Genomic DNA, 24,317 nt, shown 5'->3' with positions numbered 1-24,317 from the left:
AACTTGGTTTTAAGTTATTAATAAATATTTGTTCTTAAATATTAAGAAAAAAATTTTGGGAATAAAAGTAACTTTAAGAATAATGTGAAATTGGAGTTTAGGGTTTATTTTGAGTAGTATTAAATAGGATTAAATATTGAAATTATAAACATAAATTGAAAAATTTTAGACATTATGCTTTTTGTAGTTTATTTTTAATATAGAGTTCTACACATACAATGTTACTTATTGATGAAACAGAGGTAGTATGTAGAATTTAAGAGATTAAGAGAAGAAAAGTATTATTATTTTATTTAGTTAAATTGTTTTTATTATCTTTATTCTTTTTTCTGATGTGTTTCTATCAAAAATAGCTTCGCCACACAGTAAATCTTCTACTAAAATATCAATATCTCTTCTTTTTATCAAGAATTTATCCTTATGCTTTAATTCATTCTCTTGCTATTGTTTATGAGACCGATTTTTGCAAATTGATAGTCATGTATGAGGGTGTTTGTTTGTTTGTTCTTTCTTGTTGGAGTTTTTCTTGAATTTAATTTTCTCATTTTGCCTTTTTCAAATAGATAGCTTATTTCCTAAAATTGAAAGCTAGCTAATATTTATTATGTATGGATAATTTTAAAGAAGAAGAGTATATTAACTAATTAAATTTTGTTGATAATATTTAATTGATGTTTACTATCAAGCTATTATTCATAGCATTTGTATATGTTTATTGATCTGTTTTTAAATTATAAAATTTTCTGTTATTTGTTTGAGTAAATTAAATGGAGAAAATACTCATTGGTTATATTAGTTTATTAACTATTAATTATTATTTATAGGGATTTTTTTGTTAAAAAAGTTATTATATATTTACTTATTTATTTATTTGTAGAATAATTGAATTAAAGTGAATTAAAAAAGCTCTAGCTATAAATATAAACTAGTGCCTTTATTTAATTCATTTTTCAATTGAAAGTTAAATAGAAATTAAATAGTAGGTTATTTTATTTAAATAAATTTTAATTTACTTGAAACTCAAATTTATGGTTATATGATGTATTTTAATGAGTTTTTAACTATTTTGAACAGATCAATATTATATAGACAAAGCAATGGAGTGCATGCAAACAAACTTCACAAAAACTGTGAGGTGAAGTAAGTCTCTCTTGATTCAATTTTAATTATTAGCCAAAATTAAATAAAATAAGCTATTGTTTTATATCTTCTAAGATAAAATCATTTGCGTATTTATGGTTATTTATAAAATTTAACTAAGTTTATTTGATTTTAAATATATTTAAATATAAAGTAATGATTTAGCTAAATTTCTTTGGATCAATCAATCGATCAATTAACGATTGATGATTAAATGGAAGATAAATAAATCAACAGCTTAATTTATTTTTATTTATGGCTAATTAATTTTATAAGCTTGATAGTAAAAAAAATTTAAATTTAGTTAAGGTTAAGAGTCTCTGGCAGACAGACACAGGCTCTAAAGAAGAAGTTTCTGGTTGATATCTCTGTAGAAATTTATATTTGGCCTTAATTATTTTCATTTTATTATTTATTACTTTATTGATAAATAGTATAATCATTTATTTTCATCAGAAGACTTATACTATTGATATGTATATCTTTGCTTGAATGTTATTATGATATAACTCACCAATTATTTTTAATAAAGATTTAACTTGTCTACTTTTAAAATGATTATTCCTTCTTTAGTTCATTTAAGAAAAGTTAAAAATTATGAACAATAAATTAACTTATGGACGGACAAATCAATATTTGTCTTTTTATGGAGCTTCATCCACATAATGCTGTTTTTATTTTCTCTTAATCATATAATTAATTAATTTATTTATTTATTTGTCAGATAGTATCTGGCTAGCAAGCACCACTTATAAAAAAAGAATCCTCTTTAACAGGCTATAACGCCATCATAATATAACCATTTAAATATGTTTTTCATATGACATATGATATTGTTTATTCATTCTAATCGTGATTCATTTTATATTCTTCTTTTTTTATTTTGAAACAAAATAAGAAGATTTTGTTTATTTTTCCTTTTCTTTTTAAATTTTGATTGGTATCACAAGTTTAACTTAAGGTAAAAGAAATATTGGTTGTAGAAAAATTAAATTGCAAAAGCTTAAACATCTAAACTATTTTTGATGTTAATTTATTCCTTATGCAATTTATTTATAATGAATCATTGACAAACAATAAAATTGAATGGAAGCTTTAATGAGTAAAAATTAAGCTGAATTCTTTGCCTAGCTAATAATTATATTCGATGTTGATGTAATCATCATTAAAACTGCTTCCATTCGATTGATAAAAGTTCTAAAGTCTAACCCGCGCAAAACTTTTAATTGGCGGGGGATCATATGAAATTTATGGCTGAAATGGTAATATTTAAATTGTTAAAGTGACTCATTTTTTACATATGTAATGCAAACTAGCTTGGTATTTAGAGAAAAAGACTTAGTAGTCTTCCTCATTAGTCTTCTCACTAGAACTGGAATGTAGGTGGGTCAAGGACACTTGGATCTGGACCTTCAAAAGTAGAAAAAGTTGCAAAGTATTTAGTGGAAGATAAATTTCCTTTTTCATCATCAGAAGAAGTCACTGTGACTGATGAATTGATAGAAGAGTTTGTATTGGAACCTTGTGAGGAACAGCTGCTTTGTAAAAATAATTCTTCAGTTGGACTAACTTCTTTACAGCTAAACTTATCGAAAAGACAAAGACCATCGACATAGATTTTAATACCCTTAGAGGCTGATAAACTAGATAATGTTAACTTCTATGATAAAGAAAAAGATGAAGAATTTTATTATTTTTAAGCTTTTTGTTGTTTCTTCTTCTATTGATTTTTATGCTTTTCTTCGTTGAAGCTGCTTTAAGAGTAGGCTATTTGATTGAAAACCTAGTAGCCATAATTTGACTTACTTGAATTTCCCTTTTTGCAGTTAGAATTCTTTTATTAGTAGTATTAAGGTGCTAGTAAATCTTGAATTGAAGAGGAGTTGGATAGATCGTCATAATATTAATTAGGAATGTACAATAACTGGTTCTACTCAGGATAGTTGCTAGATTTTTTGTAGTTTTTATTCATGTAATGTTAGCTCATTTATTTAAATGTTGTTTGTTTTTTAACTTTTGATTTTATTTTAAATGTATCTTTTAAAGATGGGTAATTAATTTTGAGAGTGTGAATAATTAATTTTCTGCTGAACTTTGTTTGAAAAGGATTTAAAAAGAGTGGATGGAGTGAGTCTTGCTTCTTTCAATCTGGATGTGTGTGAGTGAGTGTGTGTGTGTTGAAAAGATTCTGGCTAAATGAGCTAAAATATTTCTTATTTATTTAAGTGTTTGTTTGTCCTTTTAAAAAGAAGGAAGTGATTGATTATTTTGATTGTTGGAGTTTCTTAATATCTTGAATTTCTTTCAAATAGAGAAGACTTTGATTATTTTCTCTGCCTGATTAACACTTTTTAATTTCCTTTTGTTTCACACTGTGCTAATTATTTTTATAAATTTTGCTTTATTATTAATTATATGCTTTGTCTATATTTATTGTTAATATCATCCCTTTTAGACTGAATTTTAATCTTTTAAATCACTTCCAAGCTTATTACAAATAAATCATCAGTCATATTTTTATTAATTAGTCATCATTTATTTAGTTATTTATAACTCTCAAAATCAAGATTTTAATAAATCATCTATATAATTATGTGTATAAAATAAAAAATCAATAATCCTTTTTGTATGAAATAATTAATAGAAATTATTATATTTCTAAATAAAATCAAAATATAATCCATAATTAATTTAGTTTTTCATACCAAAATATATAAAAATTGGCTTATTATCACTTTGATTTTACTAAATTTATTCATACTAAGTATATTATTTCTATTTTATCTGAATTTTTATATTAGGTTCAAATTATTTAGATTCACTTCAAAGAAAAATTTATTTATATTTTTATTTTTTGTCTTGTATTCAATTTATTACATCTAATTGATATTTATATATAAATTGGTTTCTAATTAAAATCTTATTTTTAAAAATATTTTAGTAATACTTATTTATTCAATTTGAGCATTTTTGATTTTAAAAATTTATTTACTACTCAAACTATTTGCTCAATATCATTTTTGTATGAAATATTTTTTTTATTCTCAAATATATTTAAGGTATATATCATTATAATTATTTTAATTTTTGTTATAACTTCAAAACTAATTTAAGAATCTATAAAAAATTGTTATTAATATTTAATTGTTGAACTTAATTTTAATCTAAAATTATTCTAATTAAAAAAACATGTAAAATAAATTGTTTAGCAAACATAGATATAAAGTAGTAGTTTTAAATCAATTATTCTATCTAAAAATTAAATTAAAATTGTTAATATTAACAATTCCAATTAAATTTATTTTAATAAAGTAATTTCAAATTTAATTAAAAACAAATAAATAAATTTTGTAAAAATAAATTCAAGTAAGTTAAATAAATTTTTAGAGCTTGAAATAACCTCCTAAATTATATTAATAGCTAACTCTTATAACACAAACAACTTAAATGAAATTTTAAATATAAAAAACAACTCACAATAATTAAATTATCTAAAATGAAAATAATAAATATTGAAAAACATATCAGTCAATTTTTTAATTTATTTTAGCTAATTTATTATCACTAAAAATAACGTCTAATTAAATATTAACAACCTTAAAAGTTTATTTAGCAAAGAATTTAAAAATAATTTTGGAGAATAATTAATTTATTATAAGATTGTAAATTAATTTTTTGAAATGTTTTTGTTTATAAATCATTTTATTACAAAAAATTTACTTTGATATTAATTTTATTGATAATATTATATTATTAAAAGTTCATAAGCTGATAATTAAAATTATTAATCAGTATTTTGTAAAAGAAAGAATTGTATTTTAGAAAAAAATAAAACCAGTTAAATAATTATTTTAAATATAAGAAGGATATTTATTTGGAAATAATAGTAATAATTTCAATAAAAAAATATCAGAATTTTATTTAATAATAATTTTAACAAATTTACTTTGTTATTGATGAAAAAATGTTATTTTTTATTTAATATTTATTGAATTCAAAGAAATTTAACTAATATTTATATCAAATAAGTCATTCAGAAGTAAATAACCATTTTATGGTAAACATTACATAAATATCATGATTAATTAAAAATTTATAAAGGCAGTAGTGAAATAATGAGTAAATCAAAGCAATAAATTTTTTACTATGCTCTACATAAGAAATAGAATAATTAATAAAAAAGGTTAACATTTTTGTAATTTTTAATTAGCATAATAATTAGAATTATCAATTAAAAAATCTACAATTCGATACTAGGGACATAAAATAAGCAAAAGAATGGAAGAAAATTAGAATTAAAATAACGCAATAAAATAGGAAGAAAAGGAAATTTCAATTAGTTAAAAATATTTACCAATTACTAAAAAACATTATGTATTGAACTAGCTCACTGTTAATTTATTCTTAGTTACACTGGCAATCTTTTGTTTTTTTTAACTTCAAAATAATATTTTAGGATCATTAATAATTTTAAATGCAATCATATTATCTTACATTAAGCATTAAAAGCGCTCATAAACACTTTTAGATAATAAAAAGTAGACTAACTAATAATTGCCTGAAAATTTGAAAAATGTTTTTTACTTAAAAAATTTTATGCAAGCTGGTTAGGTATTAGAGTTTTCTCTAATTCTAATAATTTCTACTATCTATATTTCTACTTTCGAAGTCATTTTACAGATTGGATAAAGCAACTATAAAATAATTGTTATATCAATGTTAATATAAACGCTTATTAACTAAGAATTAGAAAATGTTTAAAATTTTAGATTAAATATGTGCTTTTAATTTACAGTTCAAATCTATACCCTCATTCGCCTATAATTATCAAACAAATTTGATTATTTTAGCACTTTTTTTAACATTATACTATTTTTTTAGCAAATTTCATCCAATACAGACTACTAATCACATAAATAAGAAAATAAACGTTAATCAATAGATGATTAAAGCTAGACAAGTATAATAACTACTCTCTATGATAGTATTTTATAAGTTATTCCTGAAGGGATAGCTGTATTAAATTAAGACAAATAAATTTTGTATTCAAACTCTTCACTTAAAAAAATACTATAATGTTAAAGCTAAAAAGCTTTATAACAAATTCTATTAAATTTAGGTGAAAATAATACTTATAAGAGTTAGAATTGTATATAGCAAAACCTAAGTAAAGAATAATCTACAAATTTAATAAAGAGTAATTACATGAAAGATATAGCTTAGAAAAGAAAAACGTAAGAAGTTTAAAAAGTGTTTGTTCCTAATTATACTTCTGAAAGAGAAATCTAAAAAAAAAGGGAAGAATAAAGAAAATAATCACAAAGCACTAAAAATTTAAGTTTCTCTTCTATTAAGCCTAAAAATAAAAATATTTTTGAAAAAAGTTAAGTAGAATATATTTTAAACAGCTAATCAATAATTAAAAATAAACAAGTAGGTGAATTAATATAAAATGCTTCATAAGAAGTTGAAAACAAATAATAAGCAAGTTTCATAACACTTAAAATTGAATCTCTTTAAGATCAGCTCAAAGAAAAGAGTGCCTTAAATAATTTGTAAAGCTTATCAAAAAATTCATCAAAAAACTTCTAAGTATTTTTTCTTTCAAACATTTTTTTATCCTTCAAAACAAATAACATTTGCTCATTTTAATTTTTAGAAATAAGCATAATTCATACTTAATCATCAATTAAGCTAAACAAAAATAATTTTAACATAAAATAGGATGCATCTGTTTCATAGATAATACATATATTAGATCAAGGGAAGTTACACTAGTAGTATAAAGTATAAACAAATAGTGATAATTCATAGATTCCAACCCAATTTTAAAAACATAATGAAGACACTAAGTAAATAATTTATTTATAATAATAATAAATAAATTTAAAACATAAATAAAAGAAAATACATAAATTAGATTAGTGAATAAAAAACAGATAATTCAAATGAAGAAGGTAAAAGAATTAAACATTAAATTATTTTTAAATTATTTTTAACACATAAGGTTAGTTATCATAACAAAATGACAATAATAAGCCTTTTGTTGATGAAAGTAAGATTGAAGAAGAAGAAGATAACAAAGATAAGTAAGAAAGTGCTCTAAAGAGTCTTTATTCATTTTAATATTCTGGTATAGATATTTAATGCTTAGAGAAGATACTAAAATAACGAACTAAAATTTCAGAAAAAACTATACTATCTTAAAATGGAAATTAATTTGAAAAACTAGATGCTAAAAATACTGAAAATAATAAAACAAGTGAACCTCTCTAATATTACAAAAGGGAAATTTAGAAAGAAAATTAAAATAAAGTTCCATTTACATTTAAAATCAGACCAAGTAAGGTTATTATTTTTAATTAATTAAAAAGATTAACATGTTTTAAATTAAGAGCTTATAAAAATGCTTAAAAATTTAAAAATATATAATTTTTAAAATAATATTTTAGATTGATTTCAAGTAATTTTAATTAAATTAAGATTATATATTAAAATACCTTAATTTTGATTTAATTTTTTCTTAGAAAACTAGGTTAATAAAACAATTTAAAAATAAAAAATAAATTTTTCAGCCTTGATTGATAAAATATTTGAAAAATCGTCAGCTAGTAAGATTGAAGGATAAATAAAAAAAGAAAATTAAGAAGAAAAAATAAGTAAAGAGTAAATTTAAAATATATTTAATTTTGGATTTAATATTATTCTTAAATAAAAATTAGAGAATCAGCTATAAATAATAACAATTTAACTGACCAAACCTTAAACTATATTTAATAAAACGAAAATATGACTTAGATTTAGGTAAATGCATTTTAAAATTATTTGGAAAAATCTAATTAATAATAAAAAATATATAAATAAATAGGTTAAATATTAAAATAAAGATTTAGTTATTAAGCTTCTTTCTATTGATGTTTTTCTTTCAGATTCTAATAAATAAGATACACTAGTTTTTATTGTTGTATAAGATGTTTGGTAGGATCTTTATTTAAAAAAGGTAGAAGATATCCAAAAAGATAAATTTAAACTATTCGCAACTCTTTCGCATGAATTGAGAACTCCTTTGAATTGCTCTATTTCTATGCTTGAAGTGCTTAAGGATGAATTAAGTTAAAAAGAAAATAACAAATTTTGTATAGAAGAATACATAAATCCAGCATTATTTTCAAACAAACTACTTTTAAATCAAATTAATGACATTTTAGATTATGTTTAAATGGATTGTGGAAAATTCAAATACTCATTCTTTGATTTTAATATTGTAAATCTTTTGAGAGATTGTGGTAAATTAGTTAGCATGTAAGCTAAAATGAAAAATATATAGCTTTTACTAGCTTTCGATTCAAAAATAAATCAAGAAATATGCTCTGATCCAAATAGAATACGTCAAATCATACTTAATTTTTTATCTAACTCCTTAAAATTTACTAAATCAGGAGGTCATATTGAGTTAGGATATCAGCAAATCAGTAAGGATATTTATAAAATTTATGTGAAGGATAGTGGTATAGGAATTACTTTAGAAAATCAATAAAAAATATTCGGATTTTGCAATAAAGTAAATAAAATAAATACAATATTAACTCTTATTTTTTAATATCCACTTATTACAATAAAATTGTAGTTTTTAATTTTGAATTTATTTTTTAAAAATATTAAAATAAAAATTATCAGAAATTTTTTAAATTAAAATAAATTTAAGGTGTTTATTATATTGATAAATTAAAAAATAAAAAAAGATAAAGTATCAAAGTAAAGAAGAGGAATAATTAAATTATTAAGGTTGTGGATTAGGTTTAACTATTTCTAATTAATTGGCTGAAGGATTAATAACATCAGATAATTTTAAAGGAGGAATATCTGTAGAATCAGAATACGGAGTAGGCTCAATTTTTAGTATATTAGTAGAAGATTTGAATCATTTTTATTAAAATACATAATAATCTAAACTAAATTCTTTGAAATAAATTAACTAAAGAAAGAGTATAAAATCTTCTTAAAATAGAATTGATTACCAAAGAAATTCAATAAAAAATGTTTAATATCTAAAGCTTAATAGTAATATTAGCTAAATTAATGAGTAAAATGCAGAATAGTCAGTAGTCACTACAAAAGGAAATGATGAATTAGAAAATAGCTAGATTGAAGAATTAAATAAATCATTGCATCCTTTCATTTAAGGAAATGATTTATTTGCATTTGACAAAAGCTAAAAATGTTTGGATAAATACGAAATGAACAATCTTAAAAATTTAGAGATAAATTCAGATAATTTAAAATCTATATTTTAAGAAAATATTTAAATTGCTAGTTCCTCCTAGATCATAGATGATGCAACAAATTAAGATTATAGACTTACAATAAATAGGCCATTTTATATTCAATAAAATAGAAAGTTTCAAGAAGAGGAAATGTATGATTTTAAAAATAATTAACTTCAAAATTGTATTGCATTAAAGCTATAACCATGCAGTGTTCCATTTAAAAGTTAAAATTCAAAATATACACAAAAGATTTTTGAACAATCTAACAATAATAAGCTTGAATAAACTATTTTAAAAAATAACTCATATAAATAAATTACAAACTAAAATAGTAATTAAGATCTTTAAAATCAGATTAATAAAAAATCTAGTAGTTTGATATAGGATAACATATAGTAATTGTATGAAAATACATAAATCACTATTGAAAATATGGTAGACAGTGAAATAAAAAAAATGGGATCAGAAACTAGTTATTTAAATAAAAAAACAAGTACATAAGGAAGTTTGTAAAATTGGACTTAAAGAAAATCTATTTCGATTTTTAAATAGAAATAGGAATCAAGAGAAGAAAATATTTGTAATGAATAAGAAGGATTTAATTCTTATGCGGTTAATAAATAAATAGAAGGATCGCGTTTATCAACTTCAAAAATTACAAGCTCTTCATTAATTAATGAAAAGTAAAGTAAAATGATTTGCTTTTTTAAATCAAATTTAACTTCAAACAAAAGTACTACTGAAGTCGATAATATGATTGATATTAATAAAAATGATATTTTAATTCCAACTTCTTAGCAATTTTTGGAAGAAGTTTTAGAATTTAACATAAACAAAAAAAAGAAATGCTAATGCCCTTAAATTATGATTGTAGATGATAATCAATTTAACTTATATGCTCTACAAAAAATTATATAATAATTTTAATTTAATCTGACTACTTTATCTGATGGTGATTAGGCTATAGAAGCTATTAAGAATTAATACTATGAAAATTGTTGTCCTTCTCCTAATATGATTTTGATGGATATTGAAATGCCGATTAAAAATGGTTATGAAACAGTTAAAGAAATAATTTAATTTTATAAAACTGAACAATATAAAAGTATTCCAGTTATTGTTGCATGCACTGCGTATGTAGGATAAGAAGATTATGAAAAATCAATTGAATCTGGAATGGATGATTTTATAAATAAACCTATTTTAAAGATGGCTTTCAAAAATTTGATTTAAAACTATAGATATTAATTTTTTAATAGATATTGATTCATAAGAAAATCTAACTAATTTAAAATAAATTTTCTAGATTAATTATTAAAAAATCAATATTTGTAAGCTATTTTTATTTATTTTAATGTATTCATTTAGAATTAAGCAATAAAATTAATAATAATTTTAATTAAGTTAATTTAAAATTAAAAATAATAATTTTTTTGGATATAAAATAAAATATAATTTATGAGTTAAATATTTATTAAAAATTAGTAAATTAAATAATGAATATTTAAAAAAAATTATTTCTGATTTAATGCTATATAATTAGAGATTTCTTCCAAATAAATGAATCTAAAATTTAATATTCAAAGCATTGCCATAATTAGTGATACTCTCACTCAAATGTAAAATATTCTGCTATCAATTCATTATAATTATATGATAAAAAAATATTGAAGCTTTTATATTCTAATTTTTAAATCACTAAAATTTTTAATTTGATTCATAAAGTAAATTCATTAATTTTATTGCCTTTTTTATAATCTTAAAGTTAAAAATTTAGATAAAAGAAGTAAATAAAGTTTTAAATGAATTCTTTTGTGATATTTTTTTATATTGCCGAATAAGAATAAATTAAATTGGGTAGATAATCTTTTAGAGCAAGTCATTCAAGTCTTATATTAATAATCATAAAAACAATATTAAAGTAAATAAATAATTTTTTCAATTATATTAAGTAGAAGTATAAACAAAAGAAGAAAAAGCTCAATAAAGATAAGATTTACAAAGCCAATGGAATCTAATAACTTAGAAGGTTAAATTCCATTAGTACACATACAAAATACTTCTTATTTTGATTAGAAAAAATAACTATTAAATGTATTAAATTTATTTACTGGTTCATTTATAGCTATTTTGATGGCTTCTTATTGCTTGTTCAAAAAACCAAATTACCAATTTCTTTGCTCATTAATAATTATTCAAGCAGCTCTACTTTTCATTTTTGAAATTTACTAAATTAAATATTAAAACATTTTAGCATATTTCGATTACTTAGAAAGCTCTCCAAGTGCATATCCATTCATGTAAAAGTTAGTTCCCCTTAAAAAAATTAGCGAATAGTACTTAGAATTAATTTTAGTAATTATGAGAACTACATTATATGTATGCTTATTTGAACTTTTGTTAACTATGGTGGATTAATAAGCAGGAATCATTACAATTTCTTTTTTTTTATCAATATTTTCAAAGATTATATTGAAAAACACTAAATAAGTTTAAGTTGCCTACATGTTTTTAATAGGCCAGCAAATATATTCAGTAGTAAGGATCATGCTAGAAGTTTAAATAAACTCTTTTTATATAGTCTTAAACTTGGCCTATTTTATTTTAGCTATTTCTTATATTGACAATATGCACATTTCAAACAAAGTATAGAAAATCATTTAGTTACACGAAAAAAATAAAACTGAGAATATAATGAAGCTATATAAAAGTATACTTTCAATTATTCCAGAAGGAATCGCCGTAATTAACTCAGAGAAAAAGCTTCTTTATGCTAATTCTACTTTAAAAAAAATAATATAATCAAAAAAAAAATAAGATATCATTTAAGTATTAATGAATTTAGGAAATAACAATCCATAAGTAGAAACTAATCCAGGAAAATAAAATATTAATTAACAGACTCAAATAAATGTTAAAAGTCATTTTAATCTAGAAAAAGAAAAAAATAACTAAGATAAATGTAAAAAGTAGAGTATTTTAAATTAAAATCCAGCTAAAAAAAATAGTTAACAATACTCAAATTTAGAAATAAACTAATGTACAGCAGGATAATAACAGCAAGCGATTTCATCAAAATAAATAAAAACTTAAATTAAAAAAAATTTAATCTTAAACTTTGAAAATACTAGTTAGAGTTGTCAGTAACAAGGTTCAAATATAAAAATTTAATTTCAAGAGTAAATTTAAGAAGCTATTTAAGCTTCCATGGATAGTAGTTCATAATCTTCTATAGATAATTAGAGTCAACAGTAGAATTTTAATAATAAATAAGAAGAGAAGAATAAAAATCTAGATCCTCGAACAAGTATTCAAATCCAAAGACCTTGCATCAATAATAATAATAACTAAGAGGGTTAAAATAATATAGGGTTGGAGCAACCAAAGTCATTCATCTCATTTTCCAACAAAAAGATAGTTGGATTAAGAAGGGACTCAAAACAGTGTGTGCAAGTAAATTTGAATTTAAAAATATAAATTATTAAATCATTTTTAATAAAGCGAAAATCCCTTTTTACAAGAAATAACACAAACTAAAGCAGTATTGGAAATTACTAAAGCGATTAAAGCGAAATATTATCTTATCAAGGATTTGGATTTAATTAAGAGGAATAAAACTAATCTTATCCAAAAAATTTAGGTTTTGAAATATAATATAATAGCATTGCATGTGATTCTGTTTCTAATAAAGCTAATCTAGCAGATAGTTCTACTTTAAGATCAAAATAAATGGCTATTCACAGAAAAAGTTGGAAATTTTATAATTCTTCTTTATCAGCTTTATCCCCTACTATTAATAAAAGACCAATATAGTAAATGTAGCATAGTCAACCTAACATAGTAGATAATTTAAGTGAAGAAAGTAAAATTTAAAGTAAACAATAAAATACAAAATATTTTTATAACAATACTTTTGGAGGAGATAATAAATAGGAATAATTATAAATTATTTAAGGGGATTAAGTAGATAAAAATTGTATGATTTAGGAGAAAGAAAATGAATTAAATTGTATGAAAAATAGAAATGAGGTAAAGATGAAAACAAATAACTAATTCAATATAAATTTATTTGAATGTTAACCATTAGAATAACAAAACAAAAAAAAATTTAATCAAATTAACGTGACATAGAAAAACTTATAATTAAAATTTGATTCAATAGATAATATTTCTTCAAATATAAAGAAAGATTCTTTGAGTTTTTCTACAAATAAGGCAAGAATTTCACAATAAACAACCTGTCCATTTATTATGAAAGTGAAAACCAGAAGTAACTTTGAATTATATTTTAAAACAAATAATTGAACCAATTTTTAGAAAACTAATAGCTAAACTAAGAAAACAGCAACATTTCATTGGCTCAAACAAATATATCTAATATCGTTGATTGGATGCTTTCTTCTGGGAAAGATTAGTAGAAAAATAATTAAAAAAATGATAATGATATCTAAAATCCAAATTTTTGTGAAAAATATAATATTCCACTTAATTGTGCTTCATAAAGAAAATCTTTTTTATCTCATTTCTAGAAATAAAGCTAGCCTAACTTATCTTATATCTAATAAACTGATACATTAACCAAAATTTAGGTAAATATTTTATTAGAATATAATAATTATTTATTTTTTTTTTCAAATTAATTTTTTCAAACTAACTTTTTTCTCATTTTTTTATAATTGTTTAATTTAACTCAAAATTTTTGTATTTTTATTATAGAATTGGGTCTTAAAGATGTATTTTTTATGGGAAATTTATTACCTATATTTTTATCTCTTTAAGATTTTTCATTTTCTTAATCACAAAATTTAGAAAAAAGAATTAATTGAAATATTTTTTTTATCAATTTTTTTTTTAATTCTAATAAAAGGTTAAGCATAAAAATAAAGATTTAGTCTTATAATTCTTGAGAGTAGACTTACTAACTGAGAATTAGAAAAATGATCCTTTAGTATTAATAATGGTTTAAGATTTGTGGTAAGATTTATATAAGAAGAAAGTATAAGAGCTATAAAAGGATAAGATGAAACTTTTTGCAAGCTTATCTCACGAATTAAGAACACCCTTGAATTGCTCTATATCTATGCTAGAAGTTTTAAAGGATGAAATGTCTGTGAATAATCAAAGATATATAGATGAATACCTTAATCCAGCTTTATTCTCAAATAAACTCCTTTTAAATTAAATAAATGACATTTTAGATTTTGTTTAAATGGATTCAGGTAAATTTAAATACTCATTTATAGATTTTGATATAGTAGGGCTCTTAAAAGATTGCTAAAAACTTATTAGTATGCAAGCCAGCATGAAAAATATAAATATAAAAGTAGTGATTCAAAAAGGAGTTCCTGAAAGGATTTGCTCTGATCCGAATAGAATTAGATAAATTTTATTAAATTTTTTATCAAATGCCTTAAAATTTACAGTAAAAGGATATATTGAGATTGGAATAAATCCTTTAGGAAAAAACCTCTATGAGATTTATGTTAAAGATACAGGTATTGGAATTATGAAAGATAATTTAGAAAAGATATTTTAATTTTGCAACAAAGTAAAACAAGCTTTAACACTTTTTTCAAATAAAATAATTTTTTAAAAAAAAGATAAATTATAATTAAAATGATGAAAGTTTAAATTAGTAAGGATGTGGTTTAGGTTTAACAATATCAAATTCTATTGCTAATGGATTAGTTTCAAATAATATAAATGAGAAAGGCATTAAAGTACAGTCAGAATATGGGAAGGGATCAACATTTAGTATAGTAATTCAAGACATGGATTTCTAAGTTCATAGCAAATAATTTATAAAAGATTTAGTGGAAATTTCTCTGAATGATTTATAAGTTGATAAAATGAATGAATAGAAAAATTAAGAAGAAGAAATATCACCCTATAAAAATAATACAAGCAAAAGATCTTCATTGTAAATAAAGTCTCTTTATAAAAGTAAAAATGTGAATCAACATTAAATTCATCCTTCTCAAGTTATTATTGAAGATGAAATGAGCCAAGCTGATTAAAGCAACCAAAGTGTAGATTTTCTCAAGAATTCTTTTATCCAAACCCAATTAGATTTATAAAAAAGTAAAAGATTTGAAAAAGTATCAATAAAATAACCTATTCAAATAGGAAACAATCATTAAATAGACTCTGCTTTAATTATTGAATACGATGAAGAAAATTAATAAAATATTTAAATTCACTCCCATATCTCAATTAAAAATAATCTAGAATAATACTAAGATGATGAAAATAGTTCATTAGAAAAGCAATTAACAAACAATTCTAATCCTTAAAAAATAATTAAATCTCAGTATAAATAGTTAAGAGTCTCTAAGTGTAAGTCTCCCAAGAAATAGCAAAAAAGTAGCAACAATATAGAATTTACTGAAGCTAATGATTAGCTGAGTAATTAAAATTAAGATCATATCTAATCACATAAAACAAGTGATCATGAGAGAGTGAGTACAAAATATTAAAATTCTAAATCAGACATAGAAAGTAATTTTGATTTTAGTAAGAAATCAAATATCAATGTTTTTGGAAGTAATAATGTAAAAACAACAGAATCTTTCCCTTAAATAGATTAATAAAGGTCAATGATTGATTAAGAAGGTTTCACCTCTTATGTAGGCTTTTCTAAGTTTTTTGAAAAGCAACATTCATCAAAAATTTTTCGTTAATCTACTCTAAACAATGATCACACACACAAATTGTAAAGTTCTATGGCCTAATAAAATAAGTATATTGACAATGAGCATTATGAAGAAACTTAGTAAAAATCTTTTGAGTAATAAGAGTATAAACTATCTTAATAAGATATAATAGATAATATAATAGAAACTAATAAAAAGAAGAATTGCTCATGCCCTCAAATTTTAATTGTAGATGATAACTAATTTAATTTATATGCCCTAAGTAAAGTAGCTGAATAGTATCACTTCAGATATACTACGGCTTCTGATGGAAATTTAGCACTGTAAGAAATTGAAAATATTTATCAATTTAATTGTTGCAAAGCCCCTAAAATTATATTCATGGATATAGAAATGCCATTTAAAGATGGTTATGAAACTGCATAAGAAATTATTTAATTTTATAAAAATGTTAACTTAAAATAACTTCCCATCTTAATTGCTTGCACAGCTTATGTAGGACAAGAAGATTAAAATAGATTCTTTTAAGTTGGAATGGTAGATTTTATAAACAAGCCTATTTTGAAAAACGCATTTTAATAATTGATAATTAATTGGTCTACTTTATTTATTTGAATGATGAAATTAACTTAAAACTTGTATCTTAATAAAAAAAAGTAATATTTATTAATAAAATTATTTTATTTTACAATTAAAAAAATTTATTTTTATTATCTACCATAAATTAATATATATAGTCATTCCTGATTTAACAATTCCACTGATTGGATATATGTAATCAGTGGAGTTTGTAAAAATATAATGAAAACCCTAAAAAATTAGAAAAAATATTGAATATTATATTTGAACACTTTTTATACTATATATTTATATGTTATTTTCAATTTATGAATTTTTTTTATTTTAATTTCTTATTTTCATTTTAAATTAAACATTATCTAGGTATTAAAATATAATGCTATCCAGTTCATAATATTTTAATAGATTAGCAAAATATGTAATTATTTATTAATAGAAAGAATAAAAAAAAATCAAAATTTTAATTAGTTAACAATAATTAAATATTTAACAAACTAACTAGAAGTGAAATAATAAAAATGAAAATTAGAAGCATAATTTTATTTTTAATTGCTTTTTAAGCTAAAATATTACTTTGCTAAAACAAAAACAGCTCTTCAATAGAAGTGTAATTTGTATATTCTTCTACCCCATATTACAATTATTAATTTTATAATTAAATACTTCAAAATGTCGCTCTTTCAAAGGAGTCTAAAGTTATTGTAACTTATTTAGGGGAGAGTCTTATTATGTTTATCGATAGAAATTATACAAATACAACTTATTAAATACCTTAAGTTAGCGATTCTTAGGTTTCAGGAATAGGAATAACATCAAATGGACTTAACATATTTTTAGGAATTCAATCTCGAGTATTAGTATATTAAGTTTAGTAAGCTAATAAATAAATGAGTATTCTATCTTCTTGCAGCACTAATGGAAGCACAGTCAGCTAGTTTATATTTAGCAGTAATGAAACTTTAATAATTGCACTTACTACTTCTTAGCTAATATAAATTTATGATATATAGAATTTAAATAGCATTAGTTTAGTAGGAGAGTTTACACCTTATTCTAATCTTAATCTAAAGGCAGATATTTCTACTTACTATAATTTATTATATGTTGTTTCCGGATATAGTGGGTTGAATATATATTCTTTGACTTATAGTAATGACAAACCTGTAATGGAGTGTTCTCTATTATACTAAAATTAACCAGGTTAAAATTTAGTAGATTTTGCAAAATCACAGAATGACCATATTATCTATGCTGTAGACTCTGTTTAAGGAGTTTTTATTTTTAATAATATGCACTCTTCTGATTCAATAAAAAAGTAAAGCTAATCTGACTTTAAGTATTTTGGTTTAGGAAAATTCAAAGTAAAACTTTATATTACTTCAATAGCAATATCGCCTCTTGATTTATTTATCTTTGTAGGTGTGAGATCATAGGGGATATATATTTTTAACATCGAAGAGGATGCTTTGAATCCTATTTTCTTTTAATTAATTTACTATTAAGGCAATCCTTTGAAGATTTTAGCATGTAGTGATTTTAATGGAATTATAATCTCAAATTCACTATCACTCTAAATTTATACTTAAAAAATGCCGAATATTAATAAAAGTACACCTAATTTATTTAATATTCATAAAAAATAATAGATTTAAATTGGAAATCCTTCATAAAATGGAAAATGCTTAATATAACAATTTTCAAATTTAATCTATGGGCCATTCAATAAAAGTTCAATATAATAAGTTGAATACTAGTCTAGCTATTTTTTTAATCAAAATAATAACACAAGCAATAATAATTATTTATCATTTACTAATTTTTTACCTGTTTTTAATACAAACTATTTTTTTAATACTTTGAATTTAAATGACACTTTTATTTCTGATTTTTTAATAACATCAGACTAGAGAATGATTATGCTATTGAAAGGAGAGAGAAAATTTGCCTTAATATTAAAAATCTAATCTAATTTCAGTAGTAAACGACTCCTCTCTACTGTTAATCAAACGTACAATAGGTTAACTTACAAAAAAAAATAAAAAGAGTTAAATGATTAGTGGGGAAGATAATTAGAAAAAAATAAAAAATCTGAAAATTAATCAATTAACAATCTTCAATTTAATCGTAACTTTTAAATAAAAACAAAACTCAATGAACTCATTTAAAAATAAGATTAAATTTAAATTCAATTATATCAACAATAAGAAAATAAAACCAGCCGCTTTTATCATTTTTTGAATAAACAAAAATAAATTTTTAATAATCTTATTTTTCCTTCAAACAATAAAAATTCTTCTAATATAAAAGCTAAACCAAAATATATACAAAAAAGAATTCTTGAGAATATAAACATATAGTTTTAATAATTAATTACATTTGATTAATAAGATGAATTATTAAATATTGATGTTAACAAATAAGAGACTTAATTCGTATTATCAAAATCATCAGGATTCTTACTAGTTGATACAAATAATTTTTAAATAATTACAAACTATACACTAATAAACGTCACTAGTCAGTGTAAATCTGCAGTTTTCTCTCCTAATGGCAAATATGTAATACTTATCTACTAAAATAATGGGTTATATTTTATTGATGTACAAAATAAAAGTTAACCATTTGTTGCAAATTACTACAAAACTTCAGGAGCAGAGATGATTGTCAGCTCAAAAATACAAGAGTATATTTACTTTATTGATGGAATCAATGGTTTAGTTATCATTGATGGGAATTATCTTCCTGAATTAAAAACAGTTGGAAATTACTATAATAATATCTGGTTATCACATTTAACCCTATCTTTTGATGAAAATTATGGAATTATTAACAGCCTTGATTAGAATTAAGTTATGGTGATAGACTTGGAAATTAAATAAAATCCTTAATTATTATCTTCTTAAAATTTTGATAGCTAGTAGGAGTAAATTTATTATTGTTGTTTTGATTAAAATGAAAATATTTTATTTTCTGTTGGAAAAGGAGGGATATATTCATATCCAACAAGTAGTAATTTAATAATTAATATCTAACTACTTTCTATTTCTGAAAAATAAAATATTTTTTTCATAACAGAGAATAATTTTATTAATGAATAAATTAGCAGTTTTAATATTAATAAAAGCTATTTGAAGGTAGGATTATATTATGAATTTGAAATTATTCCAATATATAAAAAAGAAAATCAGATTTTATAAGATATTTTTATCTGGAAAGATAATAAATTAGGCAAATTACCTATCTGGATAAATATTAGTCAAGATTTCAAAAATTTAACAATATTTGTGTCAAAAGAATTATTAAAAGAAGGTTATTAATAAGGTATACTAACTTTAGTAGTTAAAAACTGCTATTAGCTAAGTTCGTCAGACTTTCTTGTAAGCACAAGCTAGCTAAGCGTTAGTGATTTAGAAAGCCAAGCAATTTGGTTGTTTTTAATAAAGAATAAAATAATTAGTTAAGATTTTTGCTATGATGATGAGAAGAATTATATTTTGCCAGATAATGTATCTTAATTATTCGATTTACTAAAAAGTATCTCAGATTCTAGTTCATATAATAGGACAATACTAATCTTATCTAATGTGTAATAAATCTTAAGACAATCTATACATTATAGTCCAATCAAATTTAATATTGAGTCTTCTTTGAAATTTGATATGAATGATTCCCTTAATACAATATAATCATGCCTAAATGAATAAATCACCTTAGTTTTGTCATTCGAATACAACTCAAATTTAATTTTTGTAAATATGAACTATTAAAATTCTTTAATATCTCTCTATGGCTAATAATCAAATACTATTAGCTTAAAAAGTACTACTCAAAATCTTAACTAAATTTTACAAGACAAAATCTATTATTATCTATATATTAAAGACAATAACAGTAATCATATCTAAAATAATTAAACAATAGGAAATTAATAAATTTAAATTGAGTTATCTGATGGTATAAACTATAATAAATAATTTATTATTAATATAGAATAGGCTCATTTTTTATAGCTAAAAAGAGACATAGAACTATCAAAGCCACTTTAGGATTAAGTAAATTTTTTATCTCCTGGTGCAAGTTTCGCTATTGAAACATAACTTTCAATTAATTTTGACTAAAGGATATTTTTAGATCCTGATTTCAATACAAGAAATTAAGCACAAAATGGTATCCAAGAGGACTAAACAATCAACGACCTATCCATAGTTTATGAATTCTATTTAATGAATTCGAGAGGAGAATATGAGTTAGTTTCCAGCAATTATTTTTTACAGTTTGATTCTTAAAATATGAGAATAATAGGTTCTCCACCTTCTAGTCTGATATTTTAATAGTAAAACTATATGATTGTAGCAAGAACTGTATACTGTTAAGCGTAGGACACATTCTATCTAAAATTTGACTAAATACCATTAAGTTATGTATTCAATATCTTTCTTAAAATTATTGGTCCTATTGCTTTTTTAATAGGAGTATATTAAAAAAGATATGTATTTTACAATATGATAAACAAGAAAAAAACTCTATACTCATAGGAAAAAGCCTATATTTATCAAACTTATCGAAAAAAAATAACTCTAATAGGAGATGAGCTGATCATAACTCAGTTATTTTTCGAAAAATTTCTTAAAATTATTGGTCAACCAACAAGTAAACTCTATTAAGAAATAATTGGAAATTAAACATTAATTAGTTGTTTAAAATAAAACTCTTATAATTAAAAAGTTATTTAATCGGAATATTAATAAATTTAAGAAGCATAAATTTAAAGATTTGGAAAACAAAATCTTCAAAATAAAATCATAGATGAATGGTAAATTGATTAAAACATTTATATATATTTTTTGACAATCTTACAAATTTTAAATTTAAAATTTAAATAATAATTAATATAAATCTAAATATTTTTTTGATATTTTTTAGTGATGATATTAAAGAAAGATTAGGATCTTAAAATAATTCAATAAATTAATAGACCAAAGAAATCATAGTAAATAATAAAATATTTTTTGAAAAAAATAATATTACTTACTTTTTTAAAATTATAAATCTAAACAGCGACAAAAGTAAATTCACAAATTAAAAAATTAAGAATAAAATTTGATGATATAAACATAAAATTAAACGGAAAATAGAAAAAGCCAAATCAGGAGATTTTCTTTATAAAATTAAATTAATTTTAAATACTAAAGTAGTTAATTTGATTAAAAAGAGTAAAATTAAAACAAAATATAAAAAAAAAGATCTTTGTCTTCAATCTAATCTCAAGTTGATCAGTAATTATGTCAATATATTCAAAATTAACAATTAATAAATCATTAACCTTAGTAATCATTAAATCTAATAAATGTAGATTACTAAAATCAAAAAAGAAAATCTAAAATTTAAGAAACAGAAAACAAATATTAAAACGAAAATATACTTGGTTTTGAATCAAATAAATATATGAAATAGAATATGAAGAACGCTATCAAAATTTTACACTAAAATAAAAGTTTAGTGAAAGAAGGTAAAAAAAAGCTTGATAATCAATTAAAAATCGAAAGTAGTAAATCTCTTATTAAAAGAATTTAGGAGCTAAGAAAATCAAATAAACTAGAATAGGAAAAGAAAATTGCTTATAGTGCAAGATACATCATCCAAAAGCTTTGTATCAAAGAAAATGGAAAAATTGATATTAATTAAGTGATATATTATATGTTAAAAAAAGAATTAGAAGTAGTATTACAATTATAAAAGCACAAAGTGCTGGAATATAAGTAAGAATTTGAAAATAATAATAGCAGATTTGTTTATAGCTTAAAAGCATTTATAGCTAGATATCTTCTTTAAACAGATAGCAAAACAAAGTATCTTTATAAATTTATAAAAAAGTCTGCCATTAACAATAAATTGAGCGAAAGAACTCCAAATGATTGGTACAAAAACTACATTGAAATAATACCAACTAATGAAATAGATGATAATGGTATGTGCATTCCTTTTTCAAAAACCAAAATCAAATATGTTTATTTAAAAAACATTCTCTAATAACTTCAGCTCTATAGAATAGAAAATTTCTCATAGGTAGAACAAAAATTTTTATTTAACGACATAGAAGGAGAAGTAGATGATTAGGAATTACAATAACAACTTTCTAAATTTAAAATTAATTTCTATTTGATTAAAGAAGTTTTAATTGCTGATGCATTAGGTTTAGTGTTTGATAAGAAGCATTTTTCTTCCAAGAAATGCTTTGGTGAATCTTTGCATATCCACAACGAACAAATTCTTTCAATAGAGGCTTTCTAAGCTATAAAAAATAGTAAATTAACGTGGTTCAGAAAATTGTGCAATCTTATGTATAGCAGAATACCTATTTCAAAGCATTTATCATTGCCTACTTGGATATCATTTGACTGTAAAAATGGTGTTCTTTACCTAGAAGGCACACCATCCCATCAAGATGTCCATGATATATTGATAAGAGTTTACGATTTATCTAAGCAAATTATTATGTAGTATAACCTGTCTATATAAGATGAAAAAAAAAGATCAAAAAATTCTATCAAATTATTATTTTAAAATTTTAATAATAATAGCACTGTAAATGTAAAAAATTCTAATTCGGAAAATAAAATGATAGAAAAAAAAACAACTAGCTAAGTTAATGATGAAAATTACTCTTAAATATCTTATCAGTTAAATTCTCGAATTAGTTTTCCTATTTCTAGTTTGGAATCTTTTTCTTAAAAAACACATCTTGATAAAAATAACTTAGACTATGCTACTGATTTAAAAATGAAATAGTTAAATAACCTTTAAAACTTATTTACTTATTAGGAAGCAGAATAAAAAGAAAAATTAATAAATTAGGTATTCAAACCTACAAACACATAAAATTCTTCTTTTGATACTAATATTTTAAAATAATGTGAGTCTTTTTCAACTTATGCTTCCCCTAAAAATAGTTCTTTCTAAATGTTAAATAAAGTTAAAAAAAAAATAATTAACAAAAAGATTTTACTTAAATAATCATCATTTAAAACCGAATATTAACAATAATCTTAATGTGAAAATTATAAATAAAATGACATTTAAGTTCCTAGCCAAGATAATCTTAATATATAAGTCCCAGATTCATTGTAAATGAAAAATCATAATAAAAGTGTATTATTTAATCAAAAAAATAATGTTTCTAATATTGATTGAAATTATAAAAAATAAATAATTCTTTTACTATCCAAAAATAATTGAAATTATTAAAATATTTTTGGATAATAAGTTGAAGTATTCGCATAAAAATTACGATCAAAATATAATTATATATTTTTAATGATTATATAAATATATAAAATTAGTTTAATAATTAGCTTAAAATTAATATTGCCTATTAAATATAATTCCTTATTTTTAACTAAAATAAATCAATTTTATTAAAAAATTGTCAAATTCTTTTTAAAATTTTCTTAAACAGATTATTATCTTTAAAAATTACATTATTTAAATTTTAATTTTAACCAATTATAAATGAAATTTTAATTATATTAAAAGTAATAGAAAAATTTGAATCAACATACTGATGAATTAATAAGTGATTTACACTATAAATAAAATACAATTTTAAATCTTTAGAATAAAATTCAAAATAAATTTTTAGTTAAATTAAATATTATTTAAGACTAACTTTTGATGAATA

General features: G+C 21.5%; 6 protein-coding genes across 6 annotated transcripts; 5 read left to right on the top strand and 1 right to left on the bottom strand. All coding sequences in view use genetic code 6, as the record gives it.

Moving 5' to 3' along the window:
• Positions 1-218: 218 nt before the first annotated feature.
• On the top strand, positions 219-530 carry TTHERM_000717529 (transmembrane protein, putative; the record flags this gene model as incomplete). Its single annotated transcript, XM_012798342.1, has 2 exons — positions 219-278; positions 354-530. The coding sequence occupies 2 exons, from the start codon at positions 219-221 to the stop codon at positions 528-530; spliced, it is 237 nt and encodes a 78-aa protein (XP_012653796.1).
• Positions 531-1,640: 1,110 nt separating this feature from the next.
• On the top strand, positions 1,641-1,964 carry TTHERM_000717528 (transmembrane protein, putative; the record flags this gene model as incomplete). Its single annotated transcript, XM_012798341.1, has 1 exon — positions 1,641-1,964. The coding sequence occupies one exon, from the start codon at positions 1,641-1,643 to the stop codon at positions 1,962-1,964; it is 324 nt and encodes a 107-aa protein (XP_012653795.1).
• A 539-nt stretch (positions 1,965-2,503) lies between these two features.
• On the bottom strand, positions 2,504-3,127 carry TTHERM_00717490 (hypothetical protein; the record flags this gene model as incomplete). The annotated part of the gene is made up of 1 exon (XM_001015071.1): positions 2,504-3,127. One exon carries the CDS (start codon positions 3,125-3,127, stop codon positions 2,504-2,506), a length of 624 nt encoding a protein of 207 aa, XP_001015071.1.
• Positions 3,128-6,345: 3,218 nt separating this feature from the next.
• On the top strand, positions 6,346-10,673 carry TTHERM_00717470 (ATPase, histidine kinase-, DNA gyrase B; the record flags this gene model as incomplete). Its single annotated transcript, XM_001015069.2, has 8 exons — positions 6,346-6,732; positions 6,865-6,992; positions 7,045-7,097; positions 7,148-7,483; positions 7,668-7,806; positions 7,863-7,944; positions 8,009-8,701; positions 8,883-10,673. 8 exons carry the CDS (start codon positions 6,346-6,348, stop codon positions 10,671-10,673), a joined length of 3,609 nt encoding a protein of 1,202 aa, XP_001015069.2.
• Positions 10,674-12,035: 1,362 nt separating this feature from the next.
• TTHERM_00717460 (ATPase, histidine kinase-, DNA gyrase B) lies at positions 12,036-16,675 on the top strand (the record flags this gene model as incomplete). Its single annotated transcript, XM_001015068.2, has 6 exons — positions 12,036-12,860; positions 12,909-13,281; positions 13,570-13,677; positions 13,725-13,996; positions 14,275-14,955; positions 15,008-16,675. 6 exons carry the CDS (start codon positions 12,036-12,038, stop codon positions 16,673-16,675), a joined length of 3,927 nt encoding a protein of 1,308 aa, XP_001015068.2.
• A 692-nt stretch (positions 16,676-17,367) lies between these two features.
• TTHERM_00717450 (transmembrane protein, putative) lies at positions 17,368-24,036 on the top strand (the record flags this gene model as incomplete). The annotated part of the gene is made up of 7 exons (XM_001015067.2): positions 17,368-18,166; positions 19,028-19,562; positions 19,764-21,289; positions 21,365-21,452; positions 21,563-21,629; positions 21,698-21,915; positions 21,993-24,036. 7 exons carry the CDS (start codon positions 17,368-17,370, stop codon positions 22,069-22,071), a joined length of 3,312 nt encoding a protein of 1,103 aa, XP_001015067.2. The 3' UTR covers positions 22,072-24,036.
• Between the last annotated feature and the right edge of the window lie 281 nt (positions 24,037-24,317).

Source organism: Tetrahymena thermophila (genome assembly GCF_000189635.1).
Source record: "Tetrahymena thermophila SB210 genomic scaffold scf_8254592, whole genome shotgun sequence".
Lineage (NCBI taxonomy): Eukaryota > Ciliophora > Oligohymenophorea > Hymenostomatida > Tetrahymenidae > Tetrahymena > Tetrahymena thermophila.
Note: the sequence above shows the minus strand (reverse complement) of the source record. Positions and strands in the feature narration are given on the sequence as shown.